This window comes from Montipora foliosa, chromosome 14, assembly GCF_036669935.1.
Source record: "Montipora foliosa isolate CH-2021 chromosome 14, ASM3666993v2, whole genome shotgun sequence".
In the NCBI taxonomy this organism is placed as follows: Eukaryota; Metazoa; Cnidaria; class Anthozoa; order Scleractinia; family Acroporidae; genus Montipora; species Montipora foliosa.
In genome coordinates this window covers 21,061,498-21,073,997 of record NC_090882.1, presented here as the reverse complement: position 1 = coordinate 21,073,997, position 12,500 = coordinate 21,061,498, and the positions used below count along the sequence as shown (strand labels likewise).

General features: G+C 42.1%; 2 protein-coding genes across 2 annotated transcripts in view; both read left to right on the top strand.

The window, feature by feature from the left end:
* Positions 1-12,500, top strand: part of LOC137984499 (uncharacterized) — a 108,215-nt gene that overhangs the window by 1,614 nt on the left and 94,101 nt on the right. Inside the window, exons 2-3 of the mRNA XM_068831666.1 lie at positions 143-267; positions 796-1,016. The gene's annotated coding sequence lies outside the window, so the exon portion shown is untranslated. The remainder of the gene's footprint in view (positions 1-142; positions 268-795; positions 1,017-12,500) is intronic.
* LOC137985290 (uncharacterized) overlaps positions 6,466-12,500 on the top strand; it is a 9,732-nt gene continuing 3,697 nt past the window's right edge. Inside the window, exons 1-2 of the mRNA XM_068832860.1 lie at positions 6,466-6,680; positions 8,245-12,500. The exon at positions 8,245-12,500 is cut by the window's right edge and continues 3,697 nt beyond it. Coding sequence (XP_068688961.1) covers positions 8,278-11,991 — 3,714 coding nt within the window. The 5' untranslated portion in view covers positions 6,466-6,680; positions 8,245-8,277 and the 3' untranslated portion in view covers positions 11,992-12,500. The remainder of the gene's footprint in view (positions 6,681-8,244) is intronic.

Sequence of the window (12,500 nt, the reverse complement as noted above, 5' to 3'; positions counted from 1 at the left end):
AATGGGGCCTCAATGTTAGCACCACCGATCTTTGTCTTTCTTGATTATTGCAACGATGAACGGCCAAGGTTTCTTGCATGTCTTCTTGGACTGTTAAATTCCATCATAGAATTTGTTAATGTCATGTTGGTGTCTGTTTCAGGGGTGAGGACGTAGCTGATCAGGTTCTATATTAGAATCCTCAGACTTGTTGACCGTGCAGTGATTTTTCACCATCGCAAGAACTTAAGAGATTTCTAGGAAAAGTTTGCCTTACGTTCATAATCGGTAAGTCAAATGTTTGCAATCCTTCGTAGCTGAACCACACAAATGATTTGTAATTAAACTGTGAATAATTTAATTTAAGCTTTAATACATTTTAAATATATAGCGCCTTAAGTTTACTGCACTGGTTTTCCTTTGTGCTCTGCTGATTCTAATTCAGTTTGTCTCTTCATTATTTAACGGTTCGCAAGTAAGAGTTTGGTTATTGTTATTCGAGCATTTAGAAGCGTCGACGCGTATTTCTAAAGCGAAAGCGAAGGAGAAACCTTTAAGGCTAAAAGGGAAGTCATATCTTGTTACAGAGAAGTTTAATGCACCGAACATGTTTCATTATGTGGCCACAGTCTGGTGTTCCTGTGGACCGAGCTTACGTGACTTGAGAGAAAAATTGCACGCTCGCAAAAAAGCCTGGCAACGGCAAATATTATTTCTTCCGTAGAATAGAAGGTTATCAATAATTAATAAGGAAATAGTGCACCTATTAAAGCATCGTATATTCCGTTTGTTTTTGATTTTGTTTTTTTTTTTTAGTAAGGGATTGCCTTACAACAGTTGAAGCGTAGTTAGACTAGCAGAAGCTAAAACTATCACTGCTCACGTCACTGAAGTTTGGGCTAATATCTGTTGCAGGAGGACATACATCACTGTTTCTAGTTGTCTTCGAGACGGCAAATTGATCGGAACCATTGTACTTCCGGCTTCGTATATCACTCAGCTTGCGAAGAGGAGAATTTCAGTGACATCTAGCAAAGGTGAGATCAGATCCAACTGTTACACTCGTTGTAAGGACTGCAAGGGGCCTGCCCAGTTGACATGTCCATGAGTTCTCCGTGGAATATTAAGTTGCAAAGTGGTTTACAGCTTTATCATATTATGCACCGGTCTTAAATTAGAGGCGGAAAATGGAAAGAGATCGTCTTGAAATTTTCCTGACATCCTCTTTGTATGGCTTTTTCATTTTTTGCAGACAACCCTCCCCTTCTCTACTCACTTAAGCCTGGACTGTAAATTTATGATGGTGCTGTCATTTTTCCCTGCATAGGAACTACTGACAATCCCCATATTTGCACCAAATAAAATGATAGGAAGCTTTAGCCATAAGGAAGGCAACGGCAACGAGAACGTCACAATACAAAGTGAAGGTATAATGAGCGCAAAGAATTGATCTGCATGCTCTGCATCTGCGTTATACATTCGGTACGTCAGTTTCCCGTCCTAAGCAAAACAACAACGTCAAATGATCAAAATCACGACTTGAGGACAACGGCAGCCGACGAATTCAGATTTTTGATCTCTCTCTCTCTCTTCAAACTTTAACCGGTTTCATTTTGGACAACACACACATTTTACACAGTGAAAGAGTTGAAGTAATCCGGCGCGAACTGATTACAGATACGAGAATTTCTTTCTGCCAGACAGATGCATCTTTTATTGCACGCTCGCTGTAGTTTGCATGTTCGCGCCGCGGACGTAATTTTATTGAAGGAATAAAGATGGCATGAAGTAAAAATCGCTGTCCTGGGTTCCTTTTTCGTAAAATTTATTATATATCGGCGTCGAATTTGAATATACGAATGTACCGTGGGAACCAAAGATGCTGATTGGTGGGTTAGTCATGCATCAGTTGATTTTTTCATCTGTGGTTGGCATCGGAAGTTTGATTGATGGAAGCCAAAATGCTATTTGGCCGTTGGCGCTTGAGGATGAATTCCGCAGAATTATGAAAACCGCAATAACTTGTTTACGACTTATTATGTTTTTACCCAGACAAAGTGACCTTAACGCGGCACCTGATTATATCATGACGTTCCAGTTGATGACCAGCCGCTGATTCGGGGAATACACCTTACTCATAAATGGCCGCCTTTTAAATATACTTTTGTTTTTATTCAAATTATGCACCTATCAATGTTAAGCCCCAGGATGGGGCTACCCACGGGGCTTTGACTGTGAAGTCTGTCCCAAGGGTGGGGATTTTGATCGTACGACATATCCCCAGGGTGGAGAATTTGACATGGCCACCATCTTGGATAATAAAGAGGGCTTGGAAATCAATCTTTTCCCTCCCCAGGTAGTGAGGGAAAGGCCCTGGAAACGAGAAACACCGCGCACCGGTGGCTCAGTTGGTTGAGCACCGGGCTGTCACGCGGGAGGTCGTGAGTTCAACTCCGGCCGGACCAACACTCAGGGTCTTTAAATAACTGAGGAGAAAGTGCTGCCTTTGTAATTACATCTGCAAATGGTTAGACTCTCTAGTCTTCCCACATTTGTGAGAGGTGGCTGAACGAAATGTGAGTGGTTCATACATTGCACTCTTATTGTGTGCAGCAAGGTCTAAAGGATATTATTTTGGCCACCTCTACTCGCCCCTGCGTGGGGGCTTTTGATACATTTGGCCAAATATGTTGGTTCGGCAGGTGGGGAATTTCACTCATTTTTTCAGAAAATGTCAAAATCCCCACCCCATGCCCAAGGTGGATAACGCTATCCACCGGATAAATCACTATCCAGCGGATAAACACTAGCAAAATCAATTGAGTTATCCAGTGGATATATAGCGCTATCCATCGTTTGAAGAACTGGGGCCTGATTTAAAGGCAAGCACAAGGTCGGTATAATACGTCGTAAATGGCATAACTCGGGATATTGTTCTAACTTCCTTCTGTCGCGTCATCTTTGAAAGAGCTCCTTTCGGTATCTCACGTTTGCTCAATACACTTAAGACCATTTCCGGAAGCTGATAGTTCAAGGAATAGCAAAGATTTCCACGTCACTTGTTAAACCGGGGAAGAAAAAAATGGCATGACTCCGAATTTAAGTGTGACATTATGCTCTCGTATGTATTCCGCTCCACCATGTGTTGCCATGTCCATCTAGATAACAGGACTGAATTTTGAAGTTTCAAGTTAAAAGACGCCCTGCGACGCTAATACACCGATTTGTCTGCCAAGAAAGAATAAAACATTTTAAAGTTTGGCCTATTGTGCAAAGAATGAAGCCTTTACTAAATATGTCACGGTATTAGAAGGTTGTTCTCGATTGTTCTTCTTTCAATGTCAGGTGAAACTTGCTTGCGACTGATTATGCTGGCTGCAAAAATTGCCTTTCTATCCATTCTATTCTTACGTCAATGTTTGCGTCCTCATTTCTCTATATAAGATTGTTTTAAAACGGAAGGTGATAACTATAATTTCTTGTGCATGACGCATTAGGATACTTTAGTTTGCTCATTGAGCAAAAACGATAAGAAAAACGATGAGATTTATAGTAATGTTTGTTAAATATCGACAGTGTCCGCCGATTATCGCATTCCAGGTGCCATTTTTAGCTGTTATCTGCGTTATCTGATTCAAGCGAGCCGATTAACTGGTGGATTGCGTGACAAGTCGCAATCAATATCATTTTTCAACCTCAGCAGACGATCCTGCTTGGTTTGAGGATTTTTTTTCTTAATATGCAGGTCACGTGATGGTATTTTGTGCCTGTCAGTTGTCATTTTCGTTTTGTAATAGTCATTTCTCTAGGTCCCGCAGTTTCGCGGTCTGCAGTTCCACAAATTTGTTTTACCCAAGGTATTAATGCTTGTGATCATTTTTTGCGCACTGATCCTCACAACACCATTGCTACTGGCACTATTTGCGACCTCATCCGCATTATTCTCACCATGAATAACTTCACTTTTAATGACACTTTTATTCCATCGCCTTCCATCCTCGTCGAGTTTGAATGTACCACAGGTGCCCAGATTCGGAGGGTAAAAAATTATAAGGATTTGTATGGGAATCTCGATAGCAAACTGAAAAAGATATTAACCCGCAAAGTTCTCAATAAAAAAGCTGTACTTAACTGTCGTGATCTTTCTTGGTTTTTCTGTGGTTATTTGTCTGATTGAATGCGATTTAAGCGACTTATCAAATTCCGGGGGAGTCACTCGTACCTTGAATATCTAAATGGGGACCAATTTGGAATAAGGTGTATGGGCCGGCTAAAAAACGCTTTTTTCGCTGAGGATACCTCGTTCAAGAGTCAGCGGAGCTTCTGCCAGAAGAGCAGCTGATAAAATCAATTAACAGTCTGTGAGAAAAAGCTTTGGTTTGACCTGAACCCTGACTCAACTTCTACGACGTGCATTTTTGATTCACTGTCAAACTCCAGCCACCCATGGTCGAATTCTAATTATTGACCAGTTGCCAACAGGATATTTGTAAAGGGACGTTTCCCTTCACTGCGCTGTTAACGAAACTGTTGTGCCATGGAGATGTAACTTTTTTAGCAGTCTTCTTAAAGCTCCTTCTACAGCTAACTAAACCTGTATAGCTTGTATTACTGACTTAAAGGCAAGCACAAGGTAGGAAAAATGCGTTGTAAATGGCATAATTCGGGATATTGTTCTAACTTCCTTTTGTCGCGTCATCTTTTTAAAAGCTCCTTCGTGTATCTCACGTTTGCTCATTACACTTAAGACCATTTTCGGAAATCTGATATTTCAAGGAATAGCAAAGATTTCCGCAGCACTTGTTAAACCAGGAAAGAAAAAAATGGCATGACTCCGAAGTTAAGTTTGACATGATGCTCTCTTATGTATTCTGCTCCACCATGTATTGCCATGTCCATCTAGATAACAGGACTGAATTCTGAAGTTTCATGTTGAAAGACGCCTTACGACGCTAGTACACTGATTTGTCTACCAAGAAAGAATGAAACATGTTAAGTTCGGCCTATTTTGCAAAGAATGAAGCTTTTACAAAATATGTCACGGTATTAGAAGGTTGTACTCGATTGTTCTTCTTTCAATGCCAGGTGAAACTTGCTTGCGACTGATTATGCTGGCTGCAAAAATTGCCTTTCTATCCATTCTATTCTTAAAACGGAAGGTGGTAACTATAATTTATTGTGCATGACGAATTAGGATACTTCAGTTTGCTCATTGAGCAGTCTAAAAACTGAAACATCTATAGTTAACAGTCAGCATTTCCAGCAAAAGGACAGATGCATAGTTATTTTAACAGAAATAAACTGCATAGCGCTGTCTGAGTGAACCTTTTCAGCATAACTGTGCTGAAATGATAATTATGAATTCTTGTGGCTGCAGGGTGCGTTTAAGAGTTTATTATAAAAATCCAGCCATCCATGATTGATAAGTAAATATTGACCAGTTGCCATAGGATCTATAGAAAAGGAATTTTTCCCTTTCAATGCTATATGGTGCCATAAATACTTCAGTTCCATCAACCTACTTTAGGCAGCCTTTCGTAACCGCGATCAGACCGTACCAGTTTCGAATACATAGTGGTTTGTGGACAAACGTGCAAGTGAGGTTGGTGGAACGGTTTCAGCTCAACCAATGAAGCCTTTGGTAGTGTCTCAAGTAAATAATGGAATACGCAAGCCCGTAGCAATTGATTGTTTGAGGTTGATCTTGTTTTTTATTCGGTGCTATAAACATCGCAAAGCTACAGTAGTTCAAACCACCAGGCACGCATGACCTGTGCCTTCGAAACGATCGAAGTTGCGGCTGTAACGAACTAAAAATCGCTTCAATGTTAGGACCACCGATCTTTTTTTTTCTTGATTTTGCAACGATGAACTGCTAAGGTATCTTGCATGTCTTCTTGGACTGTTAAGTTTCATCATCGAATTTGTTAATGTCATGTTGGTGTCTGTTTCAGTGGTGAGGGCGTGGTTGATCAAGTTCTATATTAGAATCCTCAGACTTGTTGATCGTGCAGAGATTTTTCACCATCGCAAGAACTTAAGAGATTTCTCGGAAATGTTTGCCTTGCGCCTGTACTGCACTGGTTTTGCTTTGTGCTGTTATGGTGATTCTGATTCAGTTTGTCTCTTAATTATTTAACGGTTCGCAAGTAAGAGTCTGGTTATTGTAATTCGAGCATTTAGAAGCGTCGACGCATATTTCTAAAGCAAAAGCGAAAGAGAAACCTTAAAGGCTAAAAGGGAAGTCATATCTTGTTACAGAGAAGTTTAATGCACCGAAAATGTTTCATTATCTGGCCACAGTTTGGTGTTTCTGTGGACCGAGCTTACGTGATTTGAAAGAAAAATTGCACGCTCGCAAAAAAGCCTGGCAACGGCAAATATTGTTTCTTCCGTAGAATTGAAGTTCATCAATAATTAATAAGGAAATTGAGCACCTATTAAAGCATCGTATATTCCGTTTGTTTTTGTTTTTTTTAGTAAGGTATTGACTTACAACAGTTGAAGTGTAGTTAGACTAGCAGAAGCTAAAACTATCACTGCTCACGCCACTGAAGTTTGGGCTAATATCTGTTGCAGGAGGACATACATCACTGTTTCTAGTTGTCTTCGAGACGGCAAATTGATCGGAACCATTGTACTTCCGGCTTCGCATATCATCCAGCTTGCGTATAGAAGAATTTCAGTGACATCTAGCAAAGGTGAGATCAGATCCACCTGTTACACTCTTTGTAAGGACTGCTAGGGACCTGCCCGGTTGACATGTCCATGACTTCTCCGTGGAATGTTAAGTTGGGAAGTGGTTTACAGCTTCATCATATTACACACCGGTCTTAAATTAGAGGCGGAAAATAGAAGGAGATCGTCTTCAAATTTTGCTGAGTTCCTCTTTGAAAAGCTTTTTCATTTTTTGCTTACAACCCTCCCCTTCTCTACTCACTTGAAAATCGCAGTTCAATCATTAAATTTATCACGGTGCTTTCATTTTTCCCTGCATAGGAACCACTGACCCTCCCCATAAATATTTGCTCCAAATAAAATGATAGGAAGCTTTAGCCAGGAAGGCAACGGCAACAAGAACGTCATAAAACAAAGTAAAGGTATAATGAGCAAAAAACAATTGATCTACATGCTTTGCACCTGCTTTTTATATTCAATTCTGTTCGTCAGTTTCTCGTCCTAAGTAAAACAACAATGTCAAATGACCAAAATCAGTGGCTTGAGGACAACGGCAGCTGACGAATTCAGATTTTTGATCTCTCTCTGCCTGTTTCTCTCTCTATGGGGGTGTTTACATAAGAAAACTCGCACCGGGGTGACTTCTTGATACCGCGTTTACGTGACGACGAGGTGAATTCTTATCGTGTTTACCTGAAGGGACACCACATATCGATAAAACACAAGCGTAAACCCAACCTGCAAATATGGCGTCTATCAGAAAAAGTACGCATGCGCTACCCGGTCCAGCCCACCGGGAGGCCGATTTCACACCAAAACGAGTGGTCATTCCTCGTTTACATGCCATGGCGAGATGGGTGCAGTAACCGGGGTGAACTCGCGCCGGTGTGAGGCACCCCAGCATGACTTCTTTCGGTGATATCATGTAAGCAAATACAGAGCTAAGAGAGGGAACCGGAGTGAACTCGCGCCGGTGCGAAAGTCGCCCCGGTATCACGTCACACATTTTACTCAATGAAAGAGTTGAAATAATCCGGCGGGAACTGATTACGGGAACTAGAATTCCTATTTTGAATGGATGTTCTCGTTGCGATTGCCGTCCCTGTTGCTAAGCTCCTTGATGACCTGCCCCAGTTCGTCCGCCCCTCTTCCCCCCCCCCCCCCCATCGCCCCAGTAGTTTGTAAACTGTATAGCGCCATCGACTGGTTAAATTGGTTAAATCACTAACTACTGGATAACTCAATTCGTTTGAATAGGATTTTTTGGGGTTATCTATCTTTCAAACAACCAATTCCAAGCGCGTGTTCCTCAAAGCGTCCGAAACTTTCAATCTCGGGCTTCTATCTGTTGCCACCATTCCCTCTTTACCTTAAAAACCAACATGTCAAAGGACCAGCTTTATAGAGCAAGCGGATGCCTTTCATAGTGACTTCTCTCGCCTGAAAAGCTTTCCGCGCTTTGCATTATTTGCGAAAATATATAAAGAAATAAAAGTAAAAATATAAAAAAAATAGTACATATACAAGTTATTTTCATTAAGTGATCTTTTGTACTACTGCTGACATTAACGTAATAATTATTTCTAGCAAGGGCTGACTAAAAGCTGAGCCTGACTAAGTATGGCCACTGGACCAGAATACACTGACGAGCAACTGAATTTCTTCAGGATCTGCTTTATCACTACTGATGTGATAACTGAGGGCCTGCGAACAATCTTCAAACAAGAATGGGACAACCGCTACAAGGCAACTTTGGGAGAATGGAAAGACGAGCCCCGAAATGGACTGGACTTCAAAAACCGGGAATCGCCAAGAAACCAAACAAGAAACGCACGTCTTTTGGCAACCATGGTTAACGGAAATAGAGCAGAATGGGATTGCACCATGCTCTTTTACGCTATACTGTACTCCGACTGTATTGGAACAGGTCTAAACGCAGTAGTCCAATCAAATGTGGATGATTTGAGAAATTTTCGTAATAAAGGCCCTGCTCACTCTCCACGTGGCAAAGTCAACGAAACAGAATTTCAAACTGCTGTAGGTAGAGTTGTAGTTGCCTTTCAAGCACTTGGCCTCTCCGATCTAAAGATTCAAGAAATCAGAACTCAGAAGAGTTTTCCGACGGGCGAAGTCAGCCACCTAAAAGACGTACTTAAGGAAACAGAAAAGCATCGAAAGGTCCTTGAAGAGCAGTTACAAACTGAAGCTCCTGCGGCATTTTGCATTCTCCCACCCAAGCCATCGCACGACGTTGCCGAACGAAATCATGAGTTGGCTAAAATAGCTCAACAACTAAAGCAACTGAAAGAAACCAACGAGAGCCGATTAACTTCCCTGTACATCTCAGGAAACCCTGGAAGCGGCAAATCTCAGTTAGCCGGTCTTGCCGCAAAGAAATTCTTTGATGACAAAAAACAAATCGCAGGCAAGAATGCATTCGTGATGACTCTAAATGCGCAAAGTCTTGATTCACTGTTAGAATCCTACGTCTCTTTTGCTCGTCATCTAAAGTGTCCAGAATATGCAGTCACAAATACTCTAAACGACAAAGAACTGAAGACGGAGGGGAAGATTGCCAACATAAAGTCATTAATTAGTACCAAAGTTGAGCTTTACTCATCGTGGCTGTTAGTGGTGGACAATGTCGTCAGCTTAAGTGGAATGAATCCTCATTTGCCAGAGACCGGAGACACGCACTGGTGTAAAGGTCAGCTGCTGATCACATCGCAAGACACTGCTGCTATTCCTTCAGAAACCTCTTTCAACAATCACATCTCTGTGAGCAAGGGCATGACACCATCTGACGCCATTTCCTTATTAGCCTCTCTCTCCGGCATCGCTGACGGTGAGACTGAAAAAGAAGTTGCTCGGGCATTAGATTACCAACCCCTTGCCTTAGCCAGCGCCGCTATCTTTGTCAAACAAGTTCGGGAAGCATCTTCGAATTTTGGCTGGAAAGGCTACCTCGAGAAGCTTGAGACGGGTCAGCGTGCTAACACTGAGGCCTTTCTTGCCACGACAAACCAAAGCTACCCAATCGCTATGACCACAGCGATTTCATTGGCCGTGGACGATGCGATGTCATCTGACAAGGTTTTGAATCACGCATTCGGTTTTATTTCTCTGTGTGGTCAGCAACCATTAAACATTGACCTTGTAATAAAGTACATTCTGAATGTCGAGAACGACAGCCATAGGAGTGGATTAGACGAATCTGTGGACGAAGATATCATTGGTTTAAGGATTCGAAAAAGCTCGCTGCTGTTAGTGGAAGAAGACGAGAGTGGCGTCTACGTTCAAGTACATCAAATTGTGAGAAGTGTCACCCAAACGAGAATCAAAAAGTATTCAAAGGCTCAATATTTTCAAATCATTCATTGGGGTATTACCTCATTTAATCAGTTTATAAAGGAGAAAAATCTTCACGATAAAAACTCTACTTCTAATAGCTTACAGCTGGTACCTCATTTGAAGTGCCTAATAACAGAAATTGAAAGTGTATTCAATATAGCTGACTTATCGGAGGTCAATTTAAGAGCGAAACATTATCCAAGTTATTTTATGAGGTTTAGCGCAATTTGTGCTTATCATTGCGACTTTAAAACTGCCAAAAGCATCTGTAAGGTAGCTCTAAAATTAATTCAGCTTGCTGGTGTATTTTGTGAGGGAGATTTCGCAGTAGTCTGTGATGCGTTAGGCAATGTCCATTTTAGGATGGGTGAGTTTCAAGAATCAAAGGAGTATTATAATAGCGCTCTTGCTATACGGATAGAAAAGTTGGGATCTCAGCATATCGATGTTGCATCCACTTACAACAACATAGCCGTTGTACTCCATGCCCAGGGTGACCTGGAACAAGCAAAGGAGTATCATAATCGCGCTCTTGCTATACGGATAGAAAAGTTGGGATCTCAGCATATCGATGTTGCATCCAGTTACAACAACAAAGCCAATGTACTCCATGCCCAGGGTGACCTGCAACAAGCAAAGGAGTATCATAATCGCGCTGTTGCTATACAGATAGAAAAGTTGGGATCTCAGCATATCGATATTGCATCCAGTTACAACAACATAGCCAGTGTACTCCTTGCCCAGGGTGACCTGCAACAAGCAAAGGAGTATCATAATCGCGCTCTTGCTATACAGATAGAAAAGTTGGGATCTCAGCATATCGATGTTGCATCCAGTTACTACAACATAGGCAATGTACTCCATGCCCAGGGTGACCTGCAACAAGCAAAGGAGTATCACAATCGCGCTCTTGCTATACGGATAGAAAAGTTGGGATCTCAGCATATCGATGTCGCAAGAAGTTGCGACAACATAGCCAATGTACTCCATGCCCAGGGTGACCTGCAACAAGCACAGGAGTATCATAATCGCGCTGTTGCTATACAGATAGAAAAGTTGGGATCTCAGCATATCGATGTCGCAAGAAGTTACAACAACATAGCCAGTGTACTCTACGAACAAGGTGAACTGGAACGAGCAAAGGAGTATCATAATCGCGCTCTTGCGATTCGGATAGAAAAGTTGGGCTCTCAGCATATCGATGTCGCCGCCAGTTACAACAACATTGCCACTATACTCCATGACCAAGGTGACCTGGAACAAGCAAAGGAGTATCTCGATCGCGCTGTTGCTATACAGATAGAAAAGTTGGGATCTCAGCATATCGATGTCGCTTCCAGTTACAACAACATAGGCAGTGTACTCCGTGCCCAGGGTGAACTGGAAAAAGCAAAGGAGTATCATGATCGCGCTCTTGCTATACAGATAGAAAAATTGGGATCCCAGCATATCCATGTTGCAACCAGTTACAACAACGTAGCCGTTGTACTCCATGCCCAGGGTGACCTGGAACAAGCAAAGGAGTATCATAATCGCGCTCTTGCGATACGAATAGAAAAGTTGGGATCTCAGCATATCGATGTCGCAAGAAGTTACAACAACATAGCCAATGTACTCCATGCCCAGGGTGACCTGCAACAAGCACAGGAGTATCATAATCGCGCTGTTGCTATACAGATAGAAAAGTTGGGATCTCAGCATATCGATGTCGCAAGAAGTTACAACAACATAGCCAGTGTACTCTATGAACAAGGTGAACTGGAACGAGCAAAGGAGTATCATAATCGCGCTCTTGCGATTCGGATAGAAAAGTTGGGCTCTCAGCATATCGATGTCGCATCCAGTTACAACAACATAGGCAGTGTACTCCGTGCCCAGGGTGAACTGGAAAAAGCAAAGGAGTATCATGATCGCGCTCTTGCTATACAGATAAAAAAATGGGATCCCAGCATATCCATGTTGCAACCAGTTACAACAACATAGCCGTTGTACTCCATGCCCAGGGTGACCTGGAACAAGCAAAGAAGTATCATGATCGCGCTGTTGCTATACGGATAGAAAAGTTGGGATCTCAGCATATCGATGTTGCATCCAGTTACAACAACATAGCCAATGTACTCCATGCCCAGGGAGACCTGCAACAAGCAAAGGAGTATCATGATCGCGCTGTTGCTATACGGATAGAAAAGTTGGGATCTCAGGATATCGATGTCGCATCCAGTTACAACAACATAGCCAGTGTACTTCTTGACCAAGGTGACCTGGAAAAAGCAAATGAGTTTCTTGAGCGCGTTCTTGCTGTACGGATAGAAAAGTTGGGATCTCAACATATTTATGTCGCAGACGCTTATAAAAACTTGGGTTTTTTACTCCGTGACCATGGCGAGGTGGAGCAGGCAAAGGAGTATTTTGAACGTGCGTTGGCCATTTATTTGAATCGTCTCGGTCCTAATCATTCTAGTGTTACCACTGTTCAGCGTCACTTGGCTGAA